Source organism: Monodelphis domestica, chromosome 1, assembly GCF_027887165.1.
Source record: "Monodelphis domestica isolate mMonDom1 chromosome 1, mMonDom1.pri, whole genome shotgun sequence".
Classification (NCBI taxonomy): Eukaryota; Metazoa; Chordata; class Mammalia; order Didelphimorphia; family Didelphidae; genus Monodelphis; species Monodelphis domestica.
Genome location: NC_077227.1, coordinates 430,395,101 through 430,409,384, shown reverse-complemented (window position 1 = coordinate 430,409,384; position 14,284 = coordinate 430,395,101). Strand labels below are relative to the sequence as shown.

General features: G+C 38.0%; 1 protein-coding gene across 2 annotated transcripts in view; it reads right to left on the bottom strand.

The window, feature by feature from the left end:
• The window catches only part of GARNL3 (GTPase activating Rap/RanGAP domain like 3), a 221,895-nt gene that overhangs the window by 30,429 nt on the left and 177,182 nt on the right, over positions 1-14,284 (bottom strand). For both annotated transcript variants that reach the window (XM_007474670.3, XM_007474671.3), the window contains exons 24-26: positions 10,716-10,823; positions 6,825-6,943; positions 3,706-3,841 (exon numbers count right to left, since the gene is read on the bottom strand). In XM_007474670.3, coding sequence (XP_007474732.2) covers positions 3,706-3,841; positions 6,825-6,943; positions 10,716-10,823 — 363 coding nt within the window. The remainder of the gene's footprint in view (positions 1-3,705; positions 3,842-6,824; positions 6,944-10,715; positions 10,824-14,284) is intronic.

Below are 14,284 nucleotides of genomic sequence, written 5' to 3'. Positions count from 1 at the left end.
TTCTTTTTTTTTTTAAACCCTTACCTTCCGTCTTACAGTCAATACTGTGTATTGGCTCCAAGACAGAAGAGTGGTAAGGGCTAGGCAATGGGGGTCACACAGTTGGGAAGTGTCTGAGGCCAGATTTGAACCTAGGACCTCCCATCTCTAGGTCTTGCTCTCAATCCACTGAGCTACCCAGCTGCCCCCAGTGTTTTACTTTCTATGTACAATGTTCTTCTGGTTCTGCTCATTTCACATTTATTGAAGTTCTCCCAGTTCACATGGAATTCCTCCAGTTTATTATTCCTTTGAGCACAATAGTATTCCATCACCATCATATACCACAATTTGTTCAGTCATTCCCCAGTCGAAGGGCATCCCATCATTTTCCAATTTTTTTTTTTTGCCACCTCAAAGAGCACAGCTATGAATATTTTTGTATAAGTATTGTTCCTTATTATCTCTTTGGAGTACAAACTCAGCAGTTGTATTGCTGGATCAAAAGGTATGCATTCTTTTAAAGCTCTTTGTGCATAATTCCAAATTGCCTTCCAGAATGGCTGTATTCATTCACAACTCCACCAGCAATGCATCAGTGTGCCAATTTTGCCACATCCCTTCCTACATTTATTATTTTCCTTTACTGTCATATTGGCCAATCTGCTAGGTATCAGTAGTACTGCAGCATTGTTTTGATTTGCATTTCTCTAAGTATGAGAGATTTAGAATACTTTTTCATGTTCTTATTGATAGTTTTGATTTCTTTATCTGGAAACTGCCTATTCCAGTCCCTTGACCAGTAGTCAATTAGGGAATGGCTTGATTTTTTTTTGTAGAACTGATTTAGCTCCTTATAACACTGAGAAATGAAACCTTTGTCAGAGGTTTTTTTTAATAAAAATTTTCCCCCAATTTGTTGGTGACTAGTGATCATAGGAAACATGTTTTAAGTAATTTTTCAGCAAGTTGTTACTAAGATTTATTTATACTGTGCCAAGTAATGTGTGGTGACACAAAGACTAAGTCCCTGGCCTGAAGGAATCGCTGATACATAGAATCTTAGCTATTGGGAGTTACCTCTTTCCTTTCAATAATATTTATCCCTTAGAAGTGGTCCATTCCCTCTGTTGGAGGGGATGGGGAACTCAAGGTAGCTTGTCAAATTTGAATACACCTCTGCTTGTCAGGAAGTTTTTGATACTGCATTGAAATCTGCTGTCCTGTAATTTATGTATAATCAGTCCTAAAATAAACCTTACCCCTATTATATAGTAAAAGCCTTTAAAGATTGAGGACAATTATTGTATTCTCCCAAAGTTCTCTCTTCTTCAGGATAAACCTTGAGCTGATGCTCACATAAGGAGAATAAATCCAATCAATCTTCCACACAACACTTCAAATATTTGAAGAGAGCTAGCATATCCCTCCTAAGGCTTTGTAGGTCAGGGATTCAGGGATTGTTAACTCTTTCATGTATGGACCTTTTGGGCAGTCTGGGGGAGGAAGGAGAAATCCCTTCTCAGAATAATGTTTTTAATACCCGAAATAAATAATCATAATAATAGCTACCACTTATACAGTGCTTTTAGGTTTGCAAAGTGCTTTATATGTTAACTCATTTGCTCCTTAAAATAACCCTGTGAAATAGAAGTTATTCTTTTCCTCATTTTATACATGAGTAAACGAAGGCAGACAGAGGCAATATGACTTGTCCAGGGTGACATAGCTAATTAAAAGCTGATGCTGGATTTAGTCTTCCTGACTGTAGGTCTATCACTCTATTCATTGTGCTATGTATCTGCCCCATAAATAATGTACATAGGATTACAAAGAAAGCCAATTCTAATGAAATAGTTATCAAAAGACAAAACAAAATGCAACCAAATTCATATACCTTTTGTTAAGAATCCCTAAATTTAGTAGAGTCTCACATGGAGAATTCCTTCATTATCCTGGTTACTTTTTAATGGACATATGCCAAGTAGAACAACTAGAACTGGATATGGTATGTCATATATTATCTGATGAGGTTAGGGCGCAGTAGGACTATTCACTATCTCATCCTCATCACTGTATTTATATATTATTGCAGCCTGAGAGAACTGCCATTTTTGGAAGGGGGTGGGTCTTCATACTAAGAGCTACTATCCTACAAAATATGTTGGGGGCAGCTGGGTAGCTCAGTGGATTGAAAACCAGGCCTAGAGACGGGAGGTCCTAGGTTCAAATCTGGCCTCAGACACTGCCCAGCTGTGTGACCCTGGGCAAGTCACTTAACCCCCATTGCCTAGCCCTTACCACTCTTCTGCCTGGGAACCGATACACTGTATTGATTCTAAGATGGAAGGTAAGGGTTAAAAAAAAAGAAAAAGTAAAAGAAATATGTCTGCAGTCCATTAACCCCCCCCCCCAAGTCTTTTTATCCCCATATGAATTGCTGTCTATCCACGTTTAACCCATCCTCTGCTTGTGCAATTGATTTTATTTTTATTTTTTACCAATTACATATAATAACACATTTCCATACAAATTTTCACAAGTTATATGACAGAAAATACCTGGAGAGACACCTAGTTTATCCTACCAAGAGAAATGTTTTAGTTTGACTTTTATGGCTGTGAAACCAATATGGTTGGCAAAAAAAAAATGCAACAGTTCATTTAATAATTATTTTTTCTGTCAAAGTAAGGGGAAAAAATGACCTTAGCTTCTTAGGGCACTTTTCAATTTTTAAATTCTTTAAAAATATAGCTCAATCCCTTATACCTGCAAGCTTCTATTTGATCACTGTTTAGGAGGGTCATCCATAGCCTGTGTCCTGTCTCCTGTAAACTGCTCAGGAATGCAGCTGCTAGGTGAGGTTGTAATTCTAGGCCAGTTTATGAGGTTTTTTGCTGTTATTGTTTTAAAAGACCTAAAGTCAATATAGTCAGCCTCTTATTACTTCCCCTTCCCTACTACACCAACAAACCCACATTACTGTGAGGATTGCAACTCTTCCCTCTTCAAAGTATACACAGCCCTCAATTCTCCTTGCAACTTCTCTGAGACATCTAATCATCTTTTCCCTTTAAATTCTCCTGCTGGTGTTTGCTGTAACCTGATTTCAAATTAATAAAAAATTTGTGGACATTAGTGGCAGGGAGCAATAATAGGGTATACTATTATGTCCTGGGCACTGTGCTAAACTTTCGGGATACAACAAAGAGGCAAAAGATAGTCCCTGCCATCAAGGAGCTCACTGTGTGACCTTATCACACAAATCATTTAACCCAATGCTCTAGACAACTTGTTAAGGCCATCAGAGGCAGAACAGATTCTGTCCTATATCAGCAGAGAGAATTTCTTTATCCTACGCCAGTAAAATGTCTTCCTCCCCCAAAATAGGGACAAAAAGACAGAGAACTTAATGTGCTCATAGAAAACACTTTGCCCAACTCTCTCATTTTGTAAATAAACTGAGGCCTGTGCCAGTGAAATGATGTGTTCAAGGCCACACACATGGTGTGACAGAACAGGGATTTGAATCTAGATCTTATGACTTCAAATCCAAAGCTCTTTCCCCTACATGTTCAGAATGTTGTGCAGCTATGGCTTTTTCTGTTTCTAATCCAGAGTGACTTAAAATCCTATTATGGCAGAGAGATGTATCCTATTTTTGAAAGACTATCTATTTTTGTAAAACAGTTATGAGTTAGCATGATAGGAAAAACAGGACTTCACCTTCCCCCAGGGAAGAAGGAAACACTGGAGTCTCACGGCCTGTGGGTGTCTGAGGAGAATTGTGGGCACTGGCATCCTTAGAACTGCTGCTAGACGAACTGTTCACTGCTGCAGCAGCTTTGAAGTATATATCTGACTGGAAAGAAAGAGCACAGGTTTGTGGAACTGCTAAGCATTCCAGGTCCTTCCTTTATTCCTCCCCGAAATCTAGATCATCTCATCTTTCTTTGTACTCTCATTACCCTCTCTGTTCTGCACAGGCTTGTTCCCTTACCATGGTCAATTCAATTCAACACACAATAAATAAGTTCCTACTGTGTGCAAGGTAATTTTCCGGGCACCAGGGAAACAAAGATGAATGATACCGTCCCTGCCCTCAAGGAGCTTACAACGTCCTAGAATTGTACACAAAGAGGACACTTGGTAAAATGTTATAGATGCAAAGGAAACATTCAGGCTCAGTGGTGTGACAGAGGTTGGCACTAAAGAAAAAGTGCAAGGCTGAAGAGTGGGTGAAACTGATCACCTCGATGGGGGAGGGACACCAGGAGATTGGAGTCTTGAGGAGGAGAAGACTCCAGCTGGTAGAGGAGTTGGTCATTTTCAGTCTTGAGAAGCCGAAGAGAGGTTGAAAAAAAAGACTTTCTCCTGAGGGTTACCCATTTTTCCTGCTGGTGACTGGAAATCCTTCCCCCCCCCCCACTTCCCAATTGAAAGGACTTTCTGAAGAGAAACCTGATCAGACTTTACCTCAGCTCTCGTTGCTCAGGAGTGTCAACCTGACTTTCTCTCAGGGGGCTCAGGCTACCAATGCCCGAGTTCCCCCCAAACTCAAGGAGGGAGGGGAAAGGGTTTAGATAGAGACAGGGACCCCCTTTTCCTACTTTCCTTTTCCCATTCTTCCATGGCCATTATTCCTTTTGTATTACCTGATTGAGTTGACATTAAAAGTTATCTGTTCCCCAAGCTAAGTGTGAGTGAACAGATCAAGGGGAGACCCTTTGGTCTTGAGTAGGGGAGGGGGGACAAGAGGGACAAGAGTGAATTGGGGAGAGCAGCTTTAGCTAAGGAGTGAAGGCAGAAGGGGGAAAACCTTCAAACCCCCTCTCCTCTCTCTGAGCCAATCCTAAACATCAGCTGTCTCCCCTGAACCAGCTTTGAGAAGGGGGGTCTCCACTCTTTTCCCCTCTCAATACTGAAAGTCTGAACCCCTTATAATATAAGTTAACCATCCCTTTATAATACAGTGGGAAATCTGAGGTGGTAAAGAACAATTTCACTGCGGATGGTGGAGAAGTTCAAGAAAGGTTTCATCAAGGAAGAAGGTCTTACAGACAAGGATTTCAATAAGTTTTATTGTTTCTTTCTCCCTGCCTTGGTCCATATTGTTTTATTTTTCCATCTAGAAAGTCGTCCAATCTATGTGAGATAGCTAAGTGGCACAGTAGATAAAATGTAGGACTTGGAGTCAAGAAGAACCAAGTTCAAATCCTGCCTCAGATCTGTACTAGTTGTGTGACCCTGGGGAAATAATTTAACAATTCCAACTCTGAGTTTTCTTATCTGTAAAATAGAAGTAATAATTTTGTTGTGAGGATGAAATGAAGTAACATGTATAGAACTTTGCAAAACCTTAAAGTGTTATATAAATGTTAGATTGTTGTTATTATTATTATCTATTTATGCTTAAGACTTAGAGACTCAAATCCCTTCTTCATGCTATTTCCTTGACTGTCATCACATTTTTGCATTATATCATCATATAATTACTTGTATTCTTTAGGGTTTTTTTTTCTTCTTCCATGTTCTATAGCCACTATATAGAGGACTAAAGTCTCCAAAGAAGGAGTCTAGAATCTGGAGACAAGGTTAGCAAGTCATTTTGATTGGGGATAACAAATATTCATATAAAGAGATGGGGTAAATCACAGGTGGAAATTGTCACAGGAAAGAAACCTACTTTCTAACAGACGGTTTGTAAATGTGGCCATTAGGGACAATCTAAAAATTTGGTCAATTTCAATGTAAAGAGGAATTGTAATCTAATTGATTACAACATTTTTATGTACTGAAGTACTGTTGTGAAAACAGAAACTTACAGGTTTGATAAAGAATTGATAAAGGAGAGTTGAATAGTAAGGAATTTTAAATTATTTTCTCTATATTTTTAAAATACTCCCTGTCTTAGTAACAACTGTATGACAGAGGGGCAAGGGGTTAAGTGACTTGTCCAGGGTCACACAGCTATGAAGTGTCTGAGATCAGATTTGAACCCAGGTCCTTCTGACTCCAGGCCTAGACCTCTATTATGCCATCTAGTTATCCCAATTTTCCCTATTCTTCAGGAGAGAAAGTGCTCTGGTTCCTGAATGGCAGTATTGCTTGTTTAGGCAGCCTGATGAGTAATTCTTTAGGCTCAATGGAAATAGTTCTGAAAACTCCTATTCCTTTGGCTTAAATTTCATCCTTACAAAGATTCTTCCCTTCTCCATGTGTACCAGAAACCAAATTACAGATTGAACATATTCTATGAAAGTGATGGATAGCTCATTCTTTAGTCAAATATACAGCTCTCACTGCTGGTTAACACATTGGCATGATGGTTTAGTTTGGTTAGAATAAATGGATTCTCTAAAGCCTGATCACCCCTGGGTGAACTGATAACATCCTCAAGTTTCTGAATTAAAGGTCAAACCCTGGACCATGAAAAATCTCAAGGTGCAGCTACCCCATAAAGACATACTGTTCCGAATTCCAATTGATCAAACCATCTCAGTGCACCATATAACTGGATTGTAGGGACTGTGTCTTCTATTTCCTTTGTTACCTCTTGGAACATTTAATACAGTGGTCTACTCCACAAGGGTCACCCAAGGACTCCTATTGTTTAAGTCCCTAACCAGCAGACTTTATTATCTGAACTTTCCATCCTTTCTTAAAATTTAATAAATGTGTTGATTTTAAATTCTACTTCTCATATACATCCCAACTTGACCATATGGTATAATGACGAACATTTTATTCTGAGTAACTTGGTTTCTCTTCTTTTGCTTGGTAATTCATTCACGGAATAACACGAGTACACTGCATTAAAGCTTTCTGGCCCCAGTTCTACTTACCCTTGAAGCTACAAGCTGAAGTTGAGGCACAACAGCTGTATGGACTAAATTTCCATTTACCACCAAGCGGATCTCAATGGAATCAGTAGTAAAGGCCAGAATGTATGGAAAAGCACACACTACAAGGTAACAACAATAGGCATTAGTTACAAATGCATTGTTTTCACTATAGTGAAGAGTGGTATTATTTCTACTGTGATTTCTTTTACATATAAGGATTATTTGCACACCAGGAATATAGATATCTAGGAGGTAGATCAGATTCATCACATGGAGAACAAATAATATTTAATTCAACAAATATTTACAAAGTTTCAACAATGTGGTAGGTCCCTATACTTCTAATGAGGCTATAGAGAGGGAAAATGACATAATAAGTCCTTAAGGAGATTATTATCTAACATATATTGCTAAGTAAGACACAAGGAAGAATGGGATGGGGTAAAAGTGAAATAGAGAAAAAGGGACCTAGGAAAATGTAAGGAAGGAAAGAGTTTCAGCTTGGGAGAATGGATAGAATATCATGGAGGAGGACATATTTGAGATGGGCTTGAAGGAAGAGAGGAATTTTAGGAGATGGGGATGTGATGGGAATATATTTTAAGAAAGGGGGATGGCCTATATGAATTCCCAGAGGATAGATACTGAATATCTTCAAGGGAGAAATGAAGAGTAATTCTATTTTTTTTACCTTTACACTTGTGCTTTTTATCACATTCTCTCTTACCTTCTGTCTTGGAATCAATGCTGTGTATTGGTTTCAAAGCAGAAAAGCAGTATGGGCTAGACAACGGAGGTTAAGTGACTTGCCCAGGGTCACATAGCTAGCTGGGAAGTATCAGGACACATTTGAACCTAGGACCTCCTGTCTCTAGACCTGACTTTCAATCCAGTGAGCACCTAGCTGTCTCCCTTTTTTCCTGACTCTTGAAGGACTTTGTTCTCATAAGTACTTATCTCTAGCATCTTTAATTTCTTATTCTCTATTGATTCCCACTAAAATCTTAAAATTGTGTTGTATTGAATGTGTAGCTAGCACATGACCAAAATATAATGTTGCTGCTCTGGATTAGTTCTTTGTCTAAAGTATGAACATGTCCTTAATTTCTTTTTCTTTCTCTTCTTTTCCATTCATCTTGGAACCCTTGCTCTCAGTCTCGCCAGAAAACATTCATCCCCATCGTTCCCTGTCTCAGTTACCTCCTAGACACTGCTGGCCTTGACGTCTGAACTACTCACTGCTTGCTCCTTTTGATCCCTAACTGTGCTTGGACCACCATCCTTTTCCAAAGGCTTCTTGACTTTTTCCTGGAGGATTAATTTCCTAAAGCTATGACACCTGTTTAGCCTTAAATAGGTCTCCCTTATCTTAAAAGATTCAACATACCTTCTCTTATCTATTCTGTCCCCTCTGGCCTACCTCCTTATTTCTCCCTCCTTTAGTTGCTTGAATGGATTTACATCTCCTCTTCACCATTCATTCACTACTATCTTCAATCTGGCTTTCTTAAGGATCACCACCAACTTTACTCTTTCCTAGTATCTCAAGTCTTTCCTTTGCTCTCATTTTCCTACATGACTTTAAAGCTTTTTTGTTGATCACTTTTTCTTTCCTGAAATTTCCCCTATGCCACTGACTATTCCTTCTGGATTCCCATTGTTTTTATTCCTTCTAAGTGTCTTTGATCTCTTCTTTTCTCTTTTTATAATTTCCCTTTCCCTCAATAAGTATATTCACTTTCCTGACTGGCCATCACTTTTCTGATGCCCAGCTTTTATCCCTTCCTCTTGCTTGGGTTTCATTCTGTAACTGGCTTTAGAGTATTCTGCCTTTACTTCAAACTTACATTTGTACTGAAACTTATTTTTCCCTCTTAAATGAACTTCCCTTTCTATCTCAACAGAAACAATATTCTGTGACTCAGGCTTGAAGCTGAATAGCTATTTTAAACTTCTTTCTTTCATCTTCTCTGTCTGAACTGTCTCCTGACTGCCTGATCTCTCTTGTGTGTGGCTGAAACCAGACTAAAATATAATTTGGAAATATTTTTAAAAATAAGTAAAATACAATAGGACATAGATAATGTTACTACGGCTTATTATAAATCAAAATGTGGCCCATGAGATTCCTTATGTTAGGTTTAATGACTCCTATTTTTATTTGAGTTTTTTTTAAAAGAAAAACCTTTACCTTTTATCTTAGAATTGATACTAATGGGGGGCAGATGAGTAGCTCAGTGGATTGAGAGCCAGGCCTAGAGACAGGAGAACCTGGGTTCAAATGTGACCTTAGATACTTCCTAGCTGTGGGACCCTGAGCAAATCACTTAACCCCCATTGCCTAGCCCTTACCTACTGCTCTTCTGCCTTGGAACCAATATACAGTATTGATTCCAAGACGAAAGTAAGGGTTTAATAAAAAAAGAATTGATACTAAGTATTATTTCCAAGGCAAAAGGATGGTAAGGGCTAGTAATTGGAGTTAAGTGACTTGTCCAGTGCCACATAGCTAGGAAGTGTCTGAGGCCACATTTGAACCCAGACCCTTTTGTCTCCAGACCTGGCTCTTAATCCCCTGAGCCACCTAGCTTCCCTCCTCTATTTGATTTTTGACACGACTGCTTTATAACTTCTTTTGGATTCATCTCTTGTTCTCCAGTTTCAACTTTCATCCCCTTTCTCTTTAGTTTCAATCTTGTCCATAATAGTTTGTTCTGATGTTTTAATATAGAGCTCCATTTTTGTAGGAAAAAATGAAGAAGAAAATTCATAGTTCTTTCTTTTGTGACTTTTGCGCTGAAATACAAGCCTTACTGTGGACCACCTAGTGACAAACTACTCTAATTGCAGATGAAATAACAAAGGGAAATAATGTTTGAAATGCTAAGGGATGAGAAGAAACATGTGACTTCACTTAGGATAAAGATCTCATTCTTTTGCCTAGCACTTATGGTTTAAGGTTCTATATAATCTCTGCCCTTTCAATCTCGGGGCCACACTGGCCTAATCCCTGTCCAGCACACATGTCCTGTGCTCTCCTGCCTCTGTGTTTCGCTAATGCAGTTTTGTCACTGGAAGTGCCTTCTTCCACCTGTTGAATTACTAACCACTCTTTCAAACCCAATTCAAATGCCATCTCTGAGACCCCAGCACCCTGCTCTGATATTTTTTGATATTTTTTATAAAATATATGTCACATCCTCTTTGGAGTCCCCATTTGAAGGCAGATACTTCATTTTCTAACTGTATTTTCCCCAGTGTCTAACATACGGTCTGCACACAATAGATACTTTCATAAAAGTGTGGTTGTTGAACTGAATGAAATTAAATCACAGAATTATGGAGAAGAAAGGATCTCCAGTCCAACATCCTGGTCTTAGCTGAGGTTAAACAGCACAATGAATGATTAGCAAGTAAGGGAAAACCCTTAAGATGCTGACACTCCATGGGGGCATCTGGGTAGCTCAGTGGATTGAGAGCCAGGCCTAGAGACAGGAGAACCTGGGTTCAAATCTGACCTTGGATACTTCCTAGCTGTGTGATCCTGGGCAAGTCACTTGACCCCCATTGCCTAGCCCTTACCACTCTTCTGCCTTGGAACCACTACATAATGTTGACTCTAAGGTAGAAGGTAAGGGTTTAAAAAAAAAAGAAAAGAAAGATGCTGACACTCCTCCAGATACTCAAATGCTATGGTAGCTGGGAGTAATAAAGGCTATATGAAAGATAAGAAGGGCTTTAGGACTGGCAGCATTTAAAGAACTCATGATTTCTCTTCTCATCCTTTTTTTTGGATACGGTATAATTACTAAACCAATTAGTGAATTTTTATATGATATTAAAACATTTAGAAATACTCTAAAGAGCTTATTGCGATGCAGTTTTTCTTACCAACAGCATAAGGAACCTGGTTCCAACTAAAGTGGAAGTCTGATGCTGACGGTTGGATCAAGGGAGAGCCACCATTAAAAGGACACACCTTTTTATAATTGCAACTGTCTGCAGTAAAAGAAAAAAAAGATGCTTATTTATACAAAAGCAATTATGACCTGTGGCATGAAATAAAGTTGAAAACTTTACAGCCTTTACAATGGGCCCATCATGGCCCATTTCATGATATTTCCTAGATAAGTCTGACACAAGTAATAATGAAACAAATAGTTCTCAATGACTCTTGGGAAGATAGTTTAGAAGAAATGAACCCTAAATGGAAAATATCATTACAATTCTTTCAAGGGGAAGAAATGCCCACCTGAAAAAAAAGGCCAAAGATTCCTGTTTAAATATAGATTAATTCCTGTTATCTCTCAAGCTTTTAGAATTCTGTCATGGTAAGATGAATATTAGGACATTATTGAACATGAAAAAATAGTCCTGAACATTTTTTCTTAACTAAAGTTGAGAATGCTTTCATTTTTTTTTTTGTGATTGGGTGGAATAGGGAGATTTGGGGTATGGTATTCACTGGAGGGCTGGACAAGAAATAAAATTTTTTGGTCATGGCATCTTAGGAAGACCATCTACTAAGGTATGGAGTTACTATAATATATATCAGTGATGGGAATGTCCATGCTAACAAAACCACAAATCTTCTGATTAGTGAAGTACGTGGGGACATTATAGCCTCAATTCTAGCTCCAGTTCATAAGCATATATTTCCTTGACTATGCCAAACTCATAGGGCCAAATGATTTGTATTCCATCTCACCAAAAAGTTCATGCCTGGATAACTAAAGAGGCCTATTTTGTTCTTTAGTTTGAAATGGGTGAAATAAAAGTAGGTTTCCTATGATTCTTTTCAATATAGCCTTTATTTTATGATGCTGATTAAAGAAATGAAAAAAAATACCCTACATTTCCTTCAATAAAGATCTAAACTGCTAATATTTGTTTTCCAAAGCAGGGAAAGTTGTTCTAAATTATTATGGATAGCTAGCTACTGTATGCAGTGATTAATGTTCCCTAACTTGTATACAATGGCCTTGGGTCAAAAGCAATAAAAGTCTGGCCTCAAACTGTATTCTAATCAATTGCATTTAATCACTAAACAGAAAAATTCCACTTCTTATAAAAAATTTTTTCATTGTCTAATATAATCTTAATATTCTTCATAGCTTGAGGCAGTTTCTATTTTAAAAGGTACAATACAGTAATGCCATATTTATCTGGCATTATCTAGAAATGAACCACTGTGATTTAATATGCCAAATGTTAACTCCTTAAACACTCAAATTAAAATAAGTGTATTTGTATAAGTAGAAAATATCCAAAATGTATTGTGTACTTTCTCCTGTTAGGATAAAGATAAAAAAAACAACAACAAAAAAACAAATTCAAAGATTTGTGACTTCACTGTAGGTACGATCGCTTCTATTAACATAGATTAAAACTTTGTTTTTGGAGATGGTCTTCATGAGTTTCTGGGACCAGAAGAAATACATCCTGTTGACCAAATTTCTAGTGATGGGGAAATAAGTATATATACATATATATAATATATATGATATTCATGATGAGGTCTTTATTCTCAGTCTTCATGTTGTTCAGTTATATCTGACTCTTTGTTATCCCATTTGGAGTTTTTTGGCAAAGATGCTAGAGTTGTTTTCCATTTCCTTCTCCAGCTTATTTTACAGATGGGGAAACTGAGGCAGACAGATGAGGAAACTTAGGGTTAAGTGACTTGCCCAGGGTTACACAGTTAGTAAATGTCTGAGACCAGATTTGCACACACAAATCTTTCTGACCCCCAACCCCAGTAGTCTATCTACCACACCACCTAGCTGCCCCTCTCAGTATTCACACAGACACAGACACAGACACAGAATTTTCTTTCTTTCAAATGTTCCTTTTACATTTGCTTTTGGGTCATTTGTCTCTTTCCCCAAAAGGTGGAATGAAGGGTATGCAACTGTGACCTCTTATAACATCAATTATTGCATCAAAGGACTTCTGCCAAGTGTTCTTTTACCCTCTGGCAAATGGTTATCTGACCCCTTTTCTTGGTAATCAGGGCATTTTGGCTTAACAGCAGGATCTGAAATATTTCTATAACTTGAACATTTTTTGGGGGGAGGGAGGGAAATGTTAAAGAGTAAAAGCAAATATATGACCTTCTTGCTCTGTAACACCTCAAAACTAATCTACTCTTAGGGATACTCTCAAATATTTAGGTACTCCAAAGGAATGATGATGACTACATCATCTTGTTACAGATATTTCAAGAGAAAAAGAAGTCATTAGTTTAAAGTTCCTCACAAAATTTCTTGAAAGAGCTTCACTTCACACAAATCATTTCCCAAATTTCCTCCTAAAGCCTATAAATCCAATAACTTATTTAATGTTTTAAGATAACTGATATATTAAGTTTTAGGTCAAATTTTTCATAGAAAAGAATGTGTTTTTATGTGCTGACCTGAGGCACTTTCTGTAATCACTGTACAAAATGCTGATGTGTTTGAATCTTTGTAGACTTTTCTAAAGAGGGCTCTATTGTGATGTGAAAAGAGTACTGGGCAGACCTGGGTCGTGGTTTCAATTTGGTACTAAATAGCATGTAACCTGGGGGCAATTGATTTTGCTCCCCTTGGGCTTTTTCTTTAACTACAATAAAACAGGAGGATAAGACCAGATAATCTCTAGTGATTGATCCCCTCTACTACACAACTGCTATGCCCTGGAACATAATTTTATTCTTTTAAATTATTATGGAGGTTTCTAGTCGTATTTGTGTTTTTATTATATATCACTCAATATACGAAAGGGGGTGGAGCACTGAATAGAGCTCAGATTGGAGCAAGGACAACCTAGGTTTTAGTCCTGCCTCTGACCCATACTAGTGTAACCTTGGTCCAGTCATGTAACTTCTTAATGCTCTAGGCAACTTTCAAAGATAATAAACTGCAGAGAAAGGAGGACTTTTGGAAAATGATTTGTGTGAACTATATACCTGGACTGGCGAAGGAATTTCTTCACTTGAGAATTCTCTTTTTCAATGAAATCATACTGTTTATCATATTTTGATGAATTTGCAGCTCATGGCAGTGATTATTCTCTCCAGTAGTACAGACTATAGTCATTGATATGCCTGATTCTTTTCCATGTCCTCCTCTAAATCTACTATTTTGGTGTCTATTCATCATGCTAGGGCCTTCCTCTTTGGCATTCTGTGTGGATACCAATGAGACACCAAGGCTGTTTATTTGTCATCCCTTGTTTATCTTACATCCTTTGGTCTACATCCTTTTTTGGACATTTATTTCTTTGATGAAATCTTTTATTCTTACAATATACCACTTCCTCCTTTTTGGATGGCTGGCAACTTAAATTTTTTGGAGAGGATGACAATACGTTGTCAAAAGGAAGAATACTTATGTTAAAAAGATAAGCCTTGGGGGCAGCTGGGTAGCTCAGTGGATTGAGAGCTAGCCCTAGAGACGGGAGGTCCTAGGTTCAAATTT